This window comes from Terrapene carolina, unplaced genomic scaffold (assembly GCF_002925995.2).
Source record: "Terrapene carolina triunguis isolate 2854851 unplaced genomic scaffold, T_m_triunguis-2.0 Scaffold262, whole genome shotgun sequence".
In the NCBI taxonomy this organism is placed as follows: domain Eukaryota; kingdom Metazoa; phylum Chordata; order Testudines; family Emydidae; genus Terrapene; species Terrapene triunguis.
This window is the reverse complement of record NW_020664613.1, coordinates 2,813,331-2,829,907: the sequence shown is the minus strand read 5'-3', so window position 1 is coordinate 2,829,907 and position 16,577 is coordinate 2,813,331. Positions and strand designations below refer to the sequence as shown.

At 42.0% G+C, this 16,577-nt stretch overlaps 1 protein-coding gene across 1 annotated transcript in view; it reads left to right on the top strand.

Moving 5' to 3' along the window:
* Positions 1-11,211, top strand: part of LYPLAL1 (lysophospholipase like 1) — a 39,923-nt gene extending 28,712 nt beyond the window's left edge. The window contains exons 4-5 of the mRNA XM_024216165.3: positions 10,157-10,272; positions 10,854-11,211. Coding sequence (XP_024071933.1) covers positions 10,157-10,272; positions 10,854-11,093 — 356 coding nt within the window. The 3' untranslated portion in view covers positions 11,094-11,211. The remainder of the gene's footprint in view (positions 1-10,156; positions 10,273-10,853) is intronic.
* The last annotated feature ends 5,366 nt before the right edge of the window (positions 11,212-16,577 follow it).

Below are 16,577 nucleotides of genomic sequence, written 5' to 3'. Positions count from 1 at the left end.
GCCAGGGATGAGGGGTTTGGAGTGCAGGAGGGGGCTCCGGGCTGGGGGGGTGGAGTCGAGGGGTTTGGAGTATGGGAGGGGGCTCCGGGCTGAGGCAAGGGGTTGGGGTGTGGGAAGGGGTATGGGCTCTGAGCTGGGGGTGTGGGTTCCTGGGTGGGGCCAGAAATGAGGGGTTCAGGATGCAGGAGGGGGCTCCAGGCTGGGGCAGGGGGTTGGGATGCAGGATCTGATGTGGGGCCGGGGATGAGGGATTTGGGGTGGAGGAGGGCGCTCTGGGCTGGGGTTGAGGGCTTCGGAGTGCGGGAGTGGGCTCTGGGCTGGGGCAGAGGGTTGGGGCATGGGGTGTGTGTGAGGGCTCTGGCTGGGGGTGCAGACTTGGGGGTGGGGCTGGGGATGATGGCATTGGGGTGCAGGAGGGCGCTCCAGGCTGGAACTGAGGGGTTCAGCGAGCGGGAGGGGGATCAGGGCTGGGACAGAGGGTTGAGGCCAGGGAGGGGGTCAAGGGTGCAGGCTCTGGGCGGCGCTTACCTCAAGCAGCTCCCGGAAGCAACGACATGTCCCCCCTCCAGCTCCTATGCGGAGGCGTGGCCAGGCAGCTCTGTGCACTGCCCCATCCACAAGCGCCGCCCCTGCAGTTCCCATTGGCTGCGGTTCCCTGCGCAGCGCTGCCAACCAGACAGTCAATGGTCCGGTCAGTGGTGCTGACCAGAGCCGCCAGGATCGAAAACTGGACCCTTGGTCACCCTTTCTAAGTTAGATATGCATGGTACAGGGACCAGGCTTAGCAAACAGTAGGGAAGGGTTGGAGTAAGGAAGGTCAAGGGTTACAGCAATAAAATCAGCAGTTACTCAGTTCAGCCATGTTCATGTCTTTATAGCGCAACTAATTTTTTAAAATATGTATTTATTATTGATCACATATAATGGGCATCATAGACTATCCTTGACAGGTGTTTGTCCAAATTATTCTTTAAAACTTTTAATTGTGGGGATTCCGCTACTTCCCTTGGAAGTCTATTCCAGAGCTTAATTACTCTTATAGTTAGACAGGTTTTTTCCTAATATCTAACCTAAATCTCCCTTGCTACAGATTAAGTCCTTTACTTGTTGTCCTGTTTTCAGTGGACATGGGAAACAAGTGATGACAGTCCTTAATGTATTTGAAGACTGAAACCAGATTCCCCCTCAGTATTTTTTTCTCAGGACTAAACATGCCTTTTTTTTTTTTTTTAACGTTTTCCCATAGGTCAGGTTTTCTAAACCTCTGATAATTTTTGTTGCTCTCCTCTGGACTCTCTGCAGTTTGTCCATGTCTTTCCTGAAGTGCGGTGCCTGCAGTTGGACATGGTTCTCCAACTGAGGCCTCACCAGTGCTGAGTAGAGCAGAATAATTACTTCCCATGTCTTTCATACAACACTCCAGTTAATACATCCCAGGATGATATTAGACTTTTTCATGACTCATCACACTGTTGATTCATATTCAAATTTGTGATCCACTGTGACCCTCAGATCCTTTTCACCAGTTATTTCCCATTTTGTAGTTGTGCATTTGATTTTTTCCCCCTCCCTAAATGTAGTACTTTGCACTTACCATTATGGAATTTCATCATGTTGAATTCGGACCAATTCTCAAATTTGTCAGTATTGCTTTGAGCAAGTAGAATCATGGAATCATAGGATATCAGGGTTGGAAGGGACCTCAGGAGGTCATCTAGTCCAACCCCCTGCTCAAAGCAGGACCAATTCCCAACTAAATGATCCCAGCCAGGGCTTTGTCAAGCCGGGCCTTAAAAACCTCCAAGGAAGGAGATTCCACCACCTCCCTAGGTAAAGCATTCCAGTGCTTCACCACCCTCCTAGTGAAATAGTGTTTCCTAATATCCAACCTAGACCTCCCCCACTGCAACTTGAGACCATTGCTCTTTGTTCTGTCATCTGCCACCACTGAGAACAGCCAAGCTCCATCCTCTTTGGAACCCCCCCCTCAGGTAGTTGAAAACAGCTATCAAATCCCCCCTCATTCTTCTCTTCTGGAGACTAAACAATCCCAGTTCCCTCAGCCTCTCCTCATAAGTCATGTGCTCCAGACCCCTAATCATTTTTGTTGCCCTCTGCTGGACTCTTTCCAATATTTCCACATCCTTCTTGTAGTGTGGGGCCCAAAACTGGACACAGTACTCCAGATGAGGCCTCACCAATGTCGCATAAAGGGGAACGATCACATCCCTCGATCTGCTGTCAATGTCCCTACTTATACAGCCCAAAATGCCATTAGCCTTCTTGGCAACAAGAGTACACTGTTGACTCATATCCAGCTTCTCATCCACTGTGACCCCTACGTCCTTTTCTGCAGAACTGCTACCTAGCCATTCGGTCCCTAGTCTGTAGCAGTGCATAGGATTCTTCCGTCCTAAGTGCAGGACTCTGCACTTGTCCTTGTTGAACTTCATCAGGTTTCTTTTGGCCCAATCCTCCAATTTGTCTAGGTCCCTCTGTATCTGATCCCTACCCTCCAGCGTATCTACCACGCCTCCCAGTTTAGTGTCATCTGCAAACTTGCTGAGAGTGCAGTCCACACCATCCTCCAGATCATTAATAAAGATATTAAACAAAACCGGCCCCAGGACCGACCCTTGGGGCACTCCGCTTGAAATCGGCTGCCAACTAGACATGGAGCCATTGATCACTACCCGTTGAGCCCGACGATCTAGCCAGCTTTCTATCCACCTTACAGTCCATTCTTCCAGCCCATACTTCTTTAACTTGGCGGCAAGAATACCGTGGGAGACCGTATCAAAAGCTTTGCTAAAGTCAAGGAATAACACATCCACTGCTTTCCCCTCATCCACAGAGCCAGTTATCTCCTCATAGAAGGCAATTAGGTTAGTCAGGCACGACTTCCCCTTGGTGAATCCATGCTGACTGTTCCTGATCACTTTCCTCTCCTCTAAGTGTTTCATAATTGATTCCTTGAGGACCTGCTCCATGATTTTTCCAGGGACTGAGGTGAGGCTGACTGGCCTGTAGTTCCCTGGATCCTCCTTCTTCCCTTTTTTAAAGATGGGCACTACATTAGCCTTTTTTCAGTCATCCGGGACCTCCCCCGATCGCCATGAGTTTTCAAAGATGATGGCCAATGGAATATGGATTTCGTAATACTTGGGCACCACCAACCAGATGGTGATAAGCAATCCTGAATCTGTTCTAGCATTTGGATCACCAGCTTGCCGTGTACCTATCAGTGTCCCATTGTTGGAGCATTTCCATAAACTCATGCAATCATTGATGCTAGGATTAGAAAAAACCTTCTGGGTCATTTTGTAGTTGGCATGCAACATTATTCTGTATACTAATGTTTTATTATTCGTGCTGGCTTAAAAAAAAAACTGGGGAGGGTGTGAAATTACACACGTCAATTTTTTTATATATTTTCAATTTTCAAAATATTTCAACCAGCTCTTACTATTGTTTGTTTTAATTGTATTTTAGTGCCAACTGGGTGCTCAGGTTCATAGAGATTTACATGAAGATAGTCTCTGTGTAAATCCTGATCCTTCAAATGTAGCCCAGTTGGAACTATTCATGCTCATAAGTATCTTTGAGATTAGGGCCAAAATGAGGGACACAATATGGTACAGACATACTAGATGACAGTTCAAGCTTATGTTAGTTACCTTTGGTGGATCATCTCTGAAAGGCAACCCAGAATAAGAGGTACCATTTTTCAGGAGGGAGCTGAAAAAGCAAAGGTGGTTTGGTGCTTACGAGGAGGGAGACAACCTAACAAGTGATGAAGCTGCATGGAAGAAGGTACAGGATGTGAATGAGATACAGATTTTAAAATGTGGGGTTGTGAGGGAGGCTTGGAGACTCATAGGGTGCAAAGTTGGTGCAGGGGGCTGGAAAGGTGGAAATGAATGAAGGTTTGAAGCTAATCTGTTAAGTAAGGCCGCAAAAACCTCCCTTGGCAATATTGTTCCACTGTTTAAAATTCCTGTTAGCAGAAGAATTTCTTCTTTTATAGTTTCAGGCCATTGCCATGTGCTAGGCCAGGTCTACACTAGAATCTTTTGCCGATATAACAATGTGCGATGCGGGCAGGTGGTGGTGGTGGGATTGTTTTTTAACAACACTTTTATACCAGTAAAAGTTCAAGTGTAAATGCAGTTATACTGGCGGGGGGGGAGTTCTTTTTCCAGTATAGCTTATTTCATCTGGGGAGCTGGTATAAGCTATACCACCAAAAGCACATTTAATTAACTGTTACAAGACTGACCCTCAATCCTGCCAGCTGATCAGTGAGAGCAGATCCCTACACCCATGCACAGCCCCATTGACGTAAATGGTTGCAGAGGTCTGTCTGTGTGGACTGGTCACCAGCAGTAAGAGATTAATCTTGTTATGTTTGAAGATATCTTCCCAGTACCACATCTATGGTCTCATCTTCATAAAGGCATACAGAAATAGGGGTTAAACCATAGTTGTAATAAGATGATCAGATAAAGACGAATGGACATTTTCTTGCTAGTCTTTACTTTTCTGCCAATGAACTTTAAAAATTGTAGTCATGAAAATGTGTTTTTCATATCAAGTGAAAATGTGACAATTTCTTTGAGTTCCAACATGAAACAATACATACAGCAAAAAAGTATCACTTTTACAATAAAAATGTAGAACTTGTACCACTTAGTTGTTCGCTGAAAACATGTCATGTTGCTTGAGTGTTTTGTCAGGAGAGAAACCTGGACAACAAATTTATTCATGCTCCCAATTTGTAAAAAGAGAAAGTGTCTGGCTACTAAAAGGAAGCTGCCTTTATTCTTGTAAAGGCATTAAGAAATTACTGAACAGTAAACAGAGGACAGAACTGCGGTGGATTCTAAACTGTACATTTCAGTATTGCTAGGGGATAGGCATGGGAGTTATGTAGCAGTGCTTTACAGATAAACAAGGAGACAAAGTCCTTGCCCTGAAGAACTGACAAAAGACAGTTATGTTCATGAAGTTCTTTGTATGGAATAGATAAAGAAAATGTGCTATCCCATTAACATTCATCCACTGTTGTAATATTCAATCGTGCGCCCTATTAGTTCTGGGGCACAGTAACTGTTCATATGTACAATAATAGGCTATCGTTATGTTGTCTTGTCAAGGCATTTTCTCTCCTGCCGCACCCACTCTTGCAGTTCAGCTAGTGGCCATATGCTCATTATATGCTTTTGTACTTAGTGCTTACTTGATATTTGCTGTTCAGCTCAAGGCAAACCGTAACAGGTTGGGGGAAGTGTCTAGGTGGGATACTGTAGTGTGTTTATGCTTATGGAAATATTGATTTGATAGAAGGAAGTAACGAGCACATGAGTCTCTTTGCAGGTCACTTGTTCAGATATTTTGTTGCATTCACCAACGGGGAAAGAGAAGTTACCCAAATCGTCCCTAGAGAGGGAAGAAAGATGGGCAGAAAATAACAAAATGAGAGTCAGTTTGGAAAAATACAAGCTAATACTTCTGAGTAATAATTATCCTAAACTCAGATATTCAGTGGAAAGGATAAATCTGGGAATCAGTAATGCTGAAAGAGTGGACAGAAAATTAGACCTAAATATACTCACGGCAGTAAAATGGGCAAGAAGGTAATTGTCTCTCCTCATACCATGCTGGTGGACTACATATGGAATATTATGTTCATTTCTGGCCACTTCATTGTCAGAGATATATTGATAAACTTTCTAAGACACAAAGAACTGAACATTTTGAAGTCAGGGATAGGAAATCAAACACAATGTAACAAGGGAAATCAGAAGATAAATTGTTAACAGGCTGGCTGGTATACAGGGCACTTCTAAGAGAGACCTTAGATAAGGCATCCTTCATTCTGGGTCATGAAATTAAGCATTCATTTACAGATTTGAGACCCAAACCATTGTTTGATGAGTGAATAGTGGGTTGTGAGTAATGCAAAGAAATGAATATAACTGAAGTATTATAGTAAGCAAACTGGTCAATTCCTGGGTTTAAGCATAGTGGTTGAGGCAACAGATTTTGCTTCATATATGGTTCTGATTCTCATCTCACAGATGTCGATTTGGAGTAGCCTCACTGAAATTTAAAGGTTTAAGGGGAGATGAGTCTGAAGATCTTACATTTAGACAGAACATCTCATTATGAAAAATGCTAAAGCCCTTTTATAAACTGTATATGGAAGAATTTATTTAGTTGCCACTGAAACATGGCAACAGTTGTTGGGATTTAATCTTCCTTGAGAGGGAATAAAATATTTATGGGAAGCACAGTCTCTGCCTGCTCCTCCCATGTTATGTCACCATGCACTTGAATGATTGAGTTACTCTATACTGCACCTGAGGTTCTAGAGAACAGCCTGCTTTAAATCTCTTGCTTTTAACTTGGATATCACACATGCAGAGCTCAACCTTGATTCAGGTTCTTTATTTGGAAAGTGAGGATGTGAAGGGTTCTGATTTCAGCTGAAAGCTCACAAGTAGCTATTTCAAGGACAAGCAGTTTCCTCCACATGGGCAGTGTGTCCTAAAAGTTCACTTTATCCATATCCTTCTCTGTTAATAGTGGTTGACTTTCAGAGAGGACACATATGGGTGGCAGACCTATTACAGAAGCAGACTTCAGCCCCATCAGAGCAGGTTTTGGTGTATTATCTCAGGTGCTCGTTTTGGAGAAGCCTTGTTGAATTGGGGCCTAATAGGTGTTTGCCTAATTTTAAGCATGTGCATCATAGGGATGTAAATGGCATTTTTAAAAAGTAAATGTTTAAACTATTAAAATTGTATTGGTTAAACGTTTAACCGTTAGGCTCCACTGCCAGCCCCGCGCGCCCGAGGTCCCGGCTGCTGACCCCACGCAGAGCCGTGGGCATGGGGGGCCGGCAGTAGAGTCCCGCAGCAGAGTTTAAATGTTAACCGGAATACTTTACCGATAAGACTCATGCTTATCGGTTAACCGATTAACATTTTACATCCCTAGTGAGTCACCCCTTTGATGTCAATAGGATTACTTGTATGCTTAAAGTTAGGGCACACAGTTAAGTACTTTGCTGAATCAGGGTCACAGGAGAGTATATTGCTTTTTGATCACTGTTCTTGACATGCAGCAGAATACATGATAAAGCCAACATTTACTAACTGTTACAAAGCACTAACCACAGATCTCTCAAATTGTAATTATAAGGGAAAATCTGTGATACTTGCAGATGTTTTTATGGGGAACCTATTGGCAAATTCTAATATTTTAATGGCACTCCGTGTACTCCTTGGGAGTGGAGTGGTCTGCACGTCTAAAATTAAAACATCTGAACTTGCATCATTGATCTTGATAGATACTCACAACAGAATCTGGTTCGTAATGTTGTAAGTCTTGCATGTTCCATGCTATCTTTCCTTATACTGAGATAATTGGTACTTAAACTTGCATGTAGTTATCGTCTATGTTTGCTTGTATCTTGTAAGTTGTGTCAGTTATGAGATCTTATTTTCTGTAACAACTGTGTATATTTTATTTTTTGTTTCATTTTAATATTTCAAGTCTTTTAAAAAATAACTCCTTGAGTGAACATGTGTTTTATGTATTATGTCAAACTTAGACGTACATTGAAATATTATCCTTTTGGAATCATAATATTTTGCCTTCATGTATAAATACTCGTTGAAATCACTGTCTGCAAAGCATTTACTATATAGTATTTACCCAGACGCTACTGTGGTATTGAGTGATAAAGTGCAGATTTTCCCATGGAAAACTGAATTCAAAGAACTAGCCCTTTGTATTAAATTTTCTCATAGTAGTACGAGCCACATGAAAGCACCATTACCTAATATTCTTCTACACAGAAGGTGATTGCATTGTCAAAGACTGCTGGTGAGTAATTGCAGATAGTCTTGCCAGAGTGTGACTAACCGGGTGCAAAATTTTAGATTAAATCATTTACAAACTAGTAATGGCTTTTCAATGCACACATTTGTCTAGATTCTAAAACATAAAAATGTGCTTACATTTACATATGGACAATGTGTATCTGTGTGTATAGTGTGTGCATTTATATGTATATATGTATGGATATAAACACATAAAATAACCTTTTGGAGTGTAATACACTATATTTTTGTGAGTTTGGAAGATGGCATGCCTGAGTGGCATGAGGAAGTGGGTGAGAAGCAATTGGATCTCACTAGAGAGAATAAAGCACACTTCAGCCAAGACAGATTGCTGTTTTACAGAAGTGAGTTTTGGGTAGTTGTAACATTTTATCTAGATGTTCAGAGTGTGTGTGTGTGTCTCTCTCTCTCCCTCCCTGTATTCATGAACCTGCATTAATAGTTGAGGTTTTTTCTGTGGTGGTCTTTTGAGTTCTCTGTTTTGCCTTTGAACTTTAGCCTTTTGTGTGATAAACAGATGCGGGAGATGCTGTGCCCAAAAGGAAATTTCCTGCTGGAGAAGACCAAGCAGTATTTGCACAGGTTCTCTCCTGGGGGTTTCAGCGGGGGTGGTACAAGGTGCAGTTTTAAGTTGCGTTCTGGTCTCCTCCACCCCTGCCCGCGCCTATCTGTGTATCCCCTGGCATGTTGGCTGTTTCCTTTCCCCCTGCTAGGGCCTCACACTTTTGATGTAGCACTGGTCCCCTGCAGTCATCATTGCTGCTCTTACCCTCAGACAGATTTTTCTGCCCTGTGCCTTGGGATACACTGTCATAACACGTGGTCAAGTCAAGCCCACAGTACCTAAATTATACAGTTCAGAGTTAGGCTGATGCTCAGTGCAGTGTCTTTACAGAAATTCCACGCTAGCAGCTTTGTGTAAATGCTGTTCAGGGCAGAAGTAGAGTGGAGCTGGGTCAACCCAGTGGATGGCTATGACATCAACCTGCCATTCTGCCTTTAAAAGCCCCAGTCAAAATCATACTGCATTTCATTTGTATTTCTTTTTCCTCTAATCTATATTCAGCACCTTTTGTGTTTAAAAAGTTCAGAACTCAGAACTTCACATCTATTTTTAGCACCAGTCAAACTACTTGGTGAAACCCAAATGCACCACCAAATAAGCGAACTGTGTAAAAGTACTGTTCTAATTAAGCACAAATCAGAACCATTCTCTGTCAGCTTATGTCTGTGCACTGAGAGAGATTTCAACAGGACAGTCATTCCAGCTAAGTGCTTCCCTTCTAATGTCCTCTATTAGCTGGATACAATAATAAAATACCATCTACATTGTGTACATGGAAAGTAACGTGATGGTCATAGAGTCCATTTCCTAACAGGCAAGTATCTGTCATCTTTAAAAAAAAAAAAAAAAAAAAAAAAATGCTGGTGGCAGCCTAGTTATTGTTCTCAAAAGGTAGACAAGGGTTGAATGAGTAGAAAGAGTAATCAATTCTCTTACCCTTCAAAGTGATCCATTAGAATAGGGGTAGGGCACATTGTGGGGAAGTGTTTCAGCTTGTCCAGCTGCACCGCCCATGCCATATCTCTCCTGTGAAAAAAGAGAGGATCTCAGTCTGCCTCGCATGGTGGTCCAGTGGTGTGAATAATTGATTATGTACAGTGATGGCAGGAGCGCCACCAGCTTTTTTGCCGCCCTAGGCGGCGGAAGGTCCGGCCCCCAAAATACCGCCTCCGACAGAGGCAGCGGAAGGTCCCGCCCCTGAAATACCGCCGATGACCGGGGAGGCCGAAGATCCGGCCGCCGCGGTCGCCGCCCCCCAAATGTTAGTGCCCTAGGCTAACCGCCTAGGTCGCCTAATGGGTTGCGCCGGCCCTGAGTGATGGTGATATGCTGTCATCTTTCATCAGTGCTAGACTGACAAAGTATGAAAAGTCACCTGAAGAACTGGAGTTGACAGCCCTACCCACAGCATGAAATTCTGCTTTGCATTGTCTATAAAACACACACCTACAATGTCCAAACAGCTGGTGGAGACCATTAAATGAGAGGATTATGAAATAGAACCATTCTGGTTCATTAATTTTTCCTCCTCTTTGTAGCTCTACAGCTTTCTAACGGAATCTTAGTTTGTTTGTTTTTATATATATATATATATTTTTCTAAAATCTAAAATATTCTGAAAATAATCGAGTCAGATGTTAGATTAGCAAGACATAACTAAATCCCAGTGTCTTTGTTTTAGGAGGTTTTTCCATGGGAGGTGGCATGGCAATGCATTTAGCGTACAGGTATCATCAAGATGTGGCTGGAGTCTTTGCTCTTTCTAGCTTTCTCAATAAGACATCTGCTGTTTACCAGGTGAGTAAATGCCAGTCTTTTTTACAAATATCTTTTGGAGCGCATACAGATTCCACCTAAAAAGATAAACTGATAATTAGGCAAAAACAATTGAAGCACAGCATTTCCTGGGGAGTGGAATTGATTAACTCCAGGTGGTCATTAACCCCAGGGAATGTCCTGCACTGGGTAAGCAAAATACCAGGGACTAAAGGCTTGAAAACTATTTTTATCTTTACACATTGTTTATTTGCTTACTTTTGCAGTCTCACTGCTATTACACTGTGCAAAGTATGCCAAGTGTGCAATGGCACATTAGGCAATTAGATTAGTTACATGGCATCTTTAATTATTGTACCTATTCTTTGAGAATGTCTAGCAGATTATAAAGGTCACGGGCTCCATTCAGCGGTATTCAGGTCAACGTGAATCCTTCTATTCAGGTTACATGGAGCAGGATCAAACACTGCATGTAGATTTTTGCAGTTGTAAGTGGGACTTGTTTAGCATATTGGAATTCCATATATAAACTTTTCATATATCTGTTCAACATTTGCATCTTCTAAAATCCATATTTGAACTCTTTTTCTTCCCCCATCTAGGCTTTACAGAAAAATGAAAGTGTCCTTCCTGAATTATTTCAGTGTCATGGAACAGCTGATGAGTTAGTTCTGCACTCGTGGGGTGAAGAGACCAACAAGATGTTAAAATCATTGGGAGTAGCAACATCTTTTCATAGTTTTCCAAATCTTAAACATGAGTTACACAAAACTGAACTGGAAAAATTGAGCTCCTGGATTGTAAAGAAATTGCCTGTGGAGACAGCAATGTCAAATGAATAAATGAAATTAACTTAACATTTCAAAATAACATGTTTATGTATGGCAAGGGCTTGCCTACAATAACAGTTAATGTACAGCAGGCTAGTGTGAGGTAAATCTACAACCCAGCTTGCCACGCACTAAGGCTACGTCTTCACTACCCGCCGATTCGGCGGGTAGCAATCGGTCTATCGGGGATCGACTTACCGCGTCTAGTGAAGACGCGGTAAAATCGATCCCTGATCGCTCTGCCGTCGACTCCGGAAATCCACCTCGGCAAGAGGCGGCAGCGGAGTCGGCGGCAGCGCGGCAGCGGTCGACTTTCCCGCGTCCTCACCGCCAGGTAAGCCGACCTAAAATACGCAACTTCAGCTACGGTATTCACGTAGCTGAAGTTGCGTATCTTAGGTCGGACCCCGGCTGTAGTGTAGACCCAGTGTCTGTGTGGATCCTGCTGCCTCACTAGTTCCCTAGTGTACTTTTCCCTAGTGTCTACCCTGCTTTGAAACAGGAGTAGATCAAAGTGCACAGTGAATGGTTAGTACATGGCAGCATGGTCCACATGGACAGTTAGTGCATGGAAAACTAGTGTGTGTGTCTATTGCACACTAGCCTGCATCATGCTAACTGTTCACATACACAAGCCCTAAGAGTGTGCATCATCTATTTCGTAAATATAAATCCAGCTTCGTATAGACACTGATGTTATATACAACTTTCTTACAACCTAGCCCGGATGATGATAAACTACTGATACTTACTATGTTTTTACTGTCCAGTATGCAAAACATGGAAGCTACAACATTCTGTGGAAGATACGGAGAGTATTAAAACCATTTATAAATGGTCCAAACTATTTTCAAAACTTTAATATATATTGTTCCATGATTTTCCAGATCATCCTGTTTTTGTTCCAAGATGGAAAAATCTGTAATAGATTTTTTTTTTTTAAAGTATAAAAATAACTTTACAGTCTACAAACGTAGCAGTGTGTAATATAAGGCAAGTTACACTTGAGGAAAAAATTATGGTGCCATTCCTGCAAAGACTTAAGCGTGTGCTTAACTTTATGCACTGAGTAGTCCCATTGGCTTCAAAAAGACGTACAGTATGTAAAGTTAAACACAGACGTACAGGGTTGTACTGCACGTCACAGAAATCATTGAGGTTTGTGTTAAAATGAGAAGTCTTTAGCTTCAGCACTGATGCTTGTTATGTACTATCATTGTGGTGATATTTAGAAATCTAGTTTTGGAATAACTGTTAAAGCCGGATTTGGGGGTTTTTTTGGTTTTGGTTTTTTTAGGCATAGGGAATAATGGACAGAAAGATGCCATAATGGTTCTTAAATATACCCTGTTTTTGGAGGGAAAAAAAATTCTTTGGGAAGAGCGTCTGTAGAGACTTATATTTGTGTCAGCTATTTTGGAGCCTGCAGGATCACGTTTTAAACTAAAAGATGAGGACACTTGAGTCCTCAGTGTGCATTTAAAAGAGCTGTAAATAACAATGATTGTGATATAAAGAAACCTCGTGTCCCCATTATTTATATTCAACCCTGTGTCAGTGTTTGATAAATCTATTCTTATTTCATTTTTTCCTTTGTATTTTCCACTTTGCCCCAATTCCCCCTCCCCAAATTCAATAACTTTATTGGCATGACAAGGTATTTGTGTTGCCAAAGTCAATACATCCAAGTCTCTTGCTTAATCTCCTCCTTCCCCCTTTGTTGAAGAGCAGATTTAGGACACTGTTGTTTGCTCTGTCACAGTAATCACTGCCAGTATTGGCTATGACTTCAGGGGGGTCAGCCAACTCCATGGGGCTGAGAGGTTTCTTTCTACCCTTGTGTGTTTAGCCCTAAGCCAGATTTTACCTATCTTGAAGAGTAAGTGAAGGAAAAAGAGTGTCAGTATTAAAGTACAAGGCATGTAATTGGCAGTAGCAAGTAACAACTTCCTGCTGCTAAAAATATTTTGCGTTATTTCATTTCATTGGCATTAGCAAGTCAGCAGTCTGTTCTGAAAAACAGGACTTTAAATGGCACACAAACTTTACTATTTGAAATAGTAACTGAAAAGCTTTTTTCTTTGCTGCCCTACGTTTCCTAATTATTGCAGATTAAGTTGAAACAGGTGTGCGCTGAAGCAGCTGAGCTAACATTGCCTTAGCAGAGCCATAATTACAACCTGTGACAAGTAGTCTCTTAAAAGTGTAATGACGATGCATCAGTTTGGTTTTTGTACCATTTTCTGCTCTTACTACAGTTGCTGTCATGGGAATTTTTTAAGCACTAACCTTGGGTGGTAACTCATTCTGGTGACAGGTGCAATGAGACGAAGAGAGATGACAAGCTCTTTTCATCCTGCCATTATGGCTTTTTAATGACATCCCAGAGCAGCTCAAAGAAATTGGAACAAATATGGTGAGAATAGGAATAGTTACAAAATGAATCCTGGTTCTTGTGCCCGTCCTTTCTTTGTAATATCAATGGATTACTTTGGTTCCCTTTATTAAACACCATAGTGGATCTGGAGTTTTGTTTAGTTCCATTATACAGATTAGAGACCAACTGTGAAGGTCAGATCCAGATCTGGATTTCACTACATTTTGGAAGATGTTTGGATACAGATTTTGTGCCCATTTCTACTCTTTAACTATCATCACACCTGTGAAGTAGGTAAGTGTTATCCAACTCCTGAATAGATATGTTACGATTTACACACAACCTGGAAATGGTTTTATGTTAATCAGTCTTTATGGTACAAAAGGGTCATGAATCGTCCAATAATCTAAAAACTCTGAAAATATTAATTTTCAGAAAATCTCTATGGAACAGGTGCTCTAAGAAGTACTTTCTGAGTATTACAGATGGTTAAACTGGGACACGGGGGGGGATACAAGTAACGTGTTCAAGGCTTGACTTGGACAGTGTGGTTAGGCCCCCCCCCCCCAGCCAGTATCTAGTTGAGGTTGAGGCATGAATGAAAGTAAGCAAGACTGCCGTGATGATGGTGGGTTGCGGCGAGAGGAGATGGCAGAGGTAATATCAGACCCTTTGACTGAGGGAGTATGTTGGACATTAGTTACTGGGGTTAGCAACCAAGGGGTGATTTTAGACCCCAGCTGCTGTTTGATGACCATATTATAGTAGTAACCATGTTCGCTTTTTGTCAATTGCCCTGGTTGTGATCTTTTCTTTCAGTTGCAGACTTTGCCACTGCTATCTATACTTTTGTAACTTCCTGCTTAGACTACTGCAGTGTGCTCTCCATGCCGCTACACCTTAAAACCATTCAGAGACTAAAGCCAATGTGGCTCACTTGCTGAGAGAGTCATCTCACTGGAGCATATGAAACTACTACTCTGGGATCTCCTCTGGCTGCCTATTGGTCTCTGGGTGGAGTTTAAGGATGTGCTTCCCTGAATGACACAAGGGTGGACTGCCAAGAGTTCCTTTTTGAATAATTAATGCTGTGGGGTTGGTGTTGTAATATTGTGTGTCAGGGTACCTAGAGCTTTGTACAGGTGGCTCATTTTAAACTTGAAATAAAAATAAATGAAACATAATAATTCATAGCAGGAATGGAATCCAGCAGTTCCAATTCCCAATCCTTGACTTCCAAATATCCATGTATTACTGCCTTTCATTAGAAAATGTTCAGCTGTCCATGGGCCAAGGGCACTTTGAAGGCAATGGGGATATAGAAGGGAAATAGTTGGGAAACTAGATTTTTATTATTCTATGGGGGCATGCTCACATCAGTTTTTTCAGGAGATTCCTCCGATGGAGGGGGAGAGAAAATATATTTAATGACACACTAGCATAGGTTGTAAGAAGGGATAAAAAGCAGAACCGTCAGCTACCAAGCACAGGTGTAACACCATTAGCTTGTAACAGTTGCAGGATCTTATCCTCTTACGTGGATCAGTCACTGAAGAAGAACAGGACACAATTAGCCAGCATGTAACATATGTTCTCTGCAGTCCTTCCAAATATCACTTTTTTCGAAGTTAAATAGTCTGTCATTTCACTTTGGGGCTTGAAGGCCATTTGGAAAATATGAAAAATGACTGAATGGATTTAACTGTTCAGGTTCCTGATACCTGCTGGAGCTTGCTGCTATTTTGGTAAGGTTCATAATTCAGTGAGCAAAAGAAAATTAGTTTAAACTAGGCTTATTCTCCTGGGCTCGGTAAATATTTTCTGTGCTGCTTGGAAACAAAGCACAAGTGTGTGTTTTGTTTTTAATCTTCTGCCATTATAAATTTGTATTTAAAAGAGGTTTAAAATTTGTGAATAGATTGGTGCTATGAACTGCAATCCTTCCTGACTAACTGGCATGCTACTGCAGCCAGAGAACAGTCACAGAAAAACCTGAAATCAGCTGATCAACCTGGGAAGCCAAAAATGACTGGTAACCTTATTTTTAATATCAAAATTATAAGTTCTGCACTTACATTAATCTCTCCTCCTGTTAAATCATAACACTCAAATGGTTTTAAAGATGATTTACTACCAAACCTTAACAAGTCTGTGCAGATGAAGGGAGCCAAGTGGGTGAATAGAACTTCCATGCACAAAGATGAGATCCAGATGGCAAAGCGTGGAAATGGGGACCTGTTGGAATTATGTTAGCTAGAAAACTGTTAAGACATGGATGGAGGCAGGTAGTAGGTATCTGTTTTCTGGTCAAAGATGATTCTCTAGGAAAGCAAAGGAGGACAGCTGGGAGAGATTTTAGAAAATGTCCTGTCTGAAAAGAAATTGAACCTTCCCTTTTCTGTGATAGTTTCCTCTGTATCTAAGATGAACTTGGGTTAACCTACATTAATGAGATGGCTTCACATGTGGACTGGAAAGGAAACCTTACAAGTACTAGTTCATGCAGTTTCTGGGTAGTTTGTCCCCAAAATAATCTGGTGGTTCTGTTTTCAATTTGCAGATTCCCTAACATCTGCATAGATGCCCCTTGTGTATGTTACTGCCCGTCCCACTCCCTCATGTCCACCCACAGATAGCACAACTCCTGCAGGAACTATGCATCCAGTGGGCCCCCCTTACTACAAGACAGAGGGAAAAGCAGTGCCAGTTAATATACTCTGTGCCAATATGCTAAACTTTCCCTGACACATTGAGGGGATGAGCACCTGGAATAGTCCAACTGACTGCACGACAATCTAGGTGTTTGAGACGGCTCGCCACAGGAGACGCACTACCATGCAGGATGCTTGCATTTATAAATGATTATAGTGTGGCTCAGGGTATATTGGTGGTTCAAAGCCAGGCTCTGATTGGGCAGTTAGGCTTTTTTTGTCCAAGCCAGACACCAAAGCACAATGATGCAAAACAAGGACTGAGTCACTAAGTAAACCAAAAAAACAACCCCTCTCCCTCCATTTTCTAGGTGAAGGAAAATAGATATAACTTTTTTTTTTTTAAGCCTGGTTATTTTAGCTGTAACTCCCTTATCTTATACCCTACTTACTCCTCAAGTGCTGCTA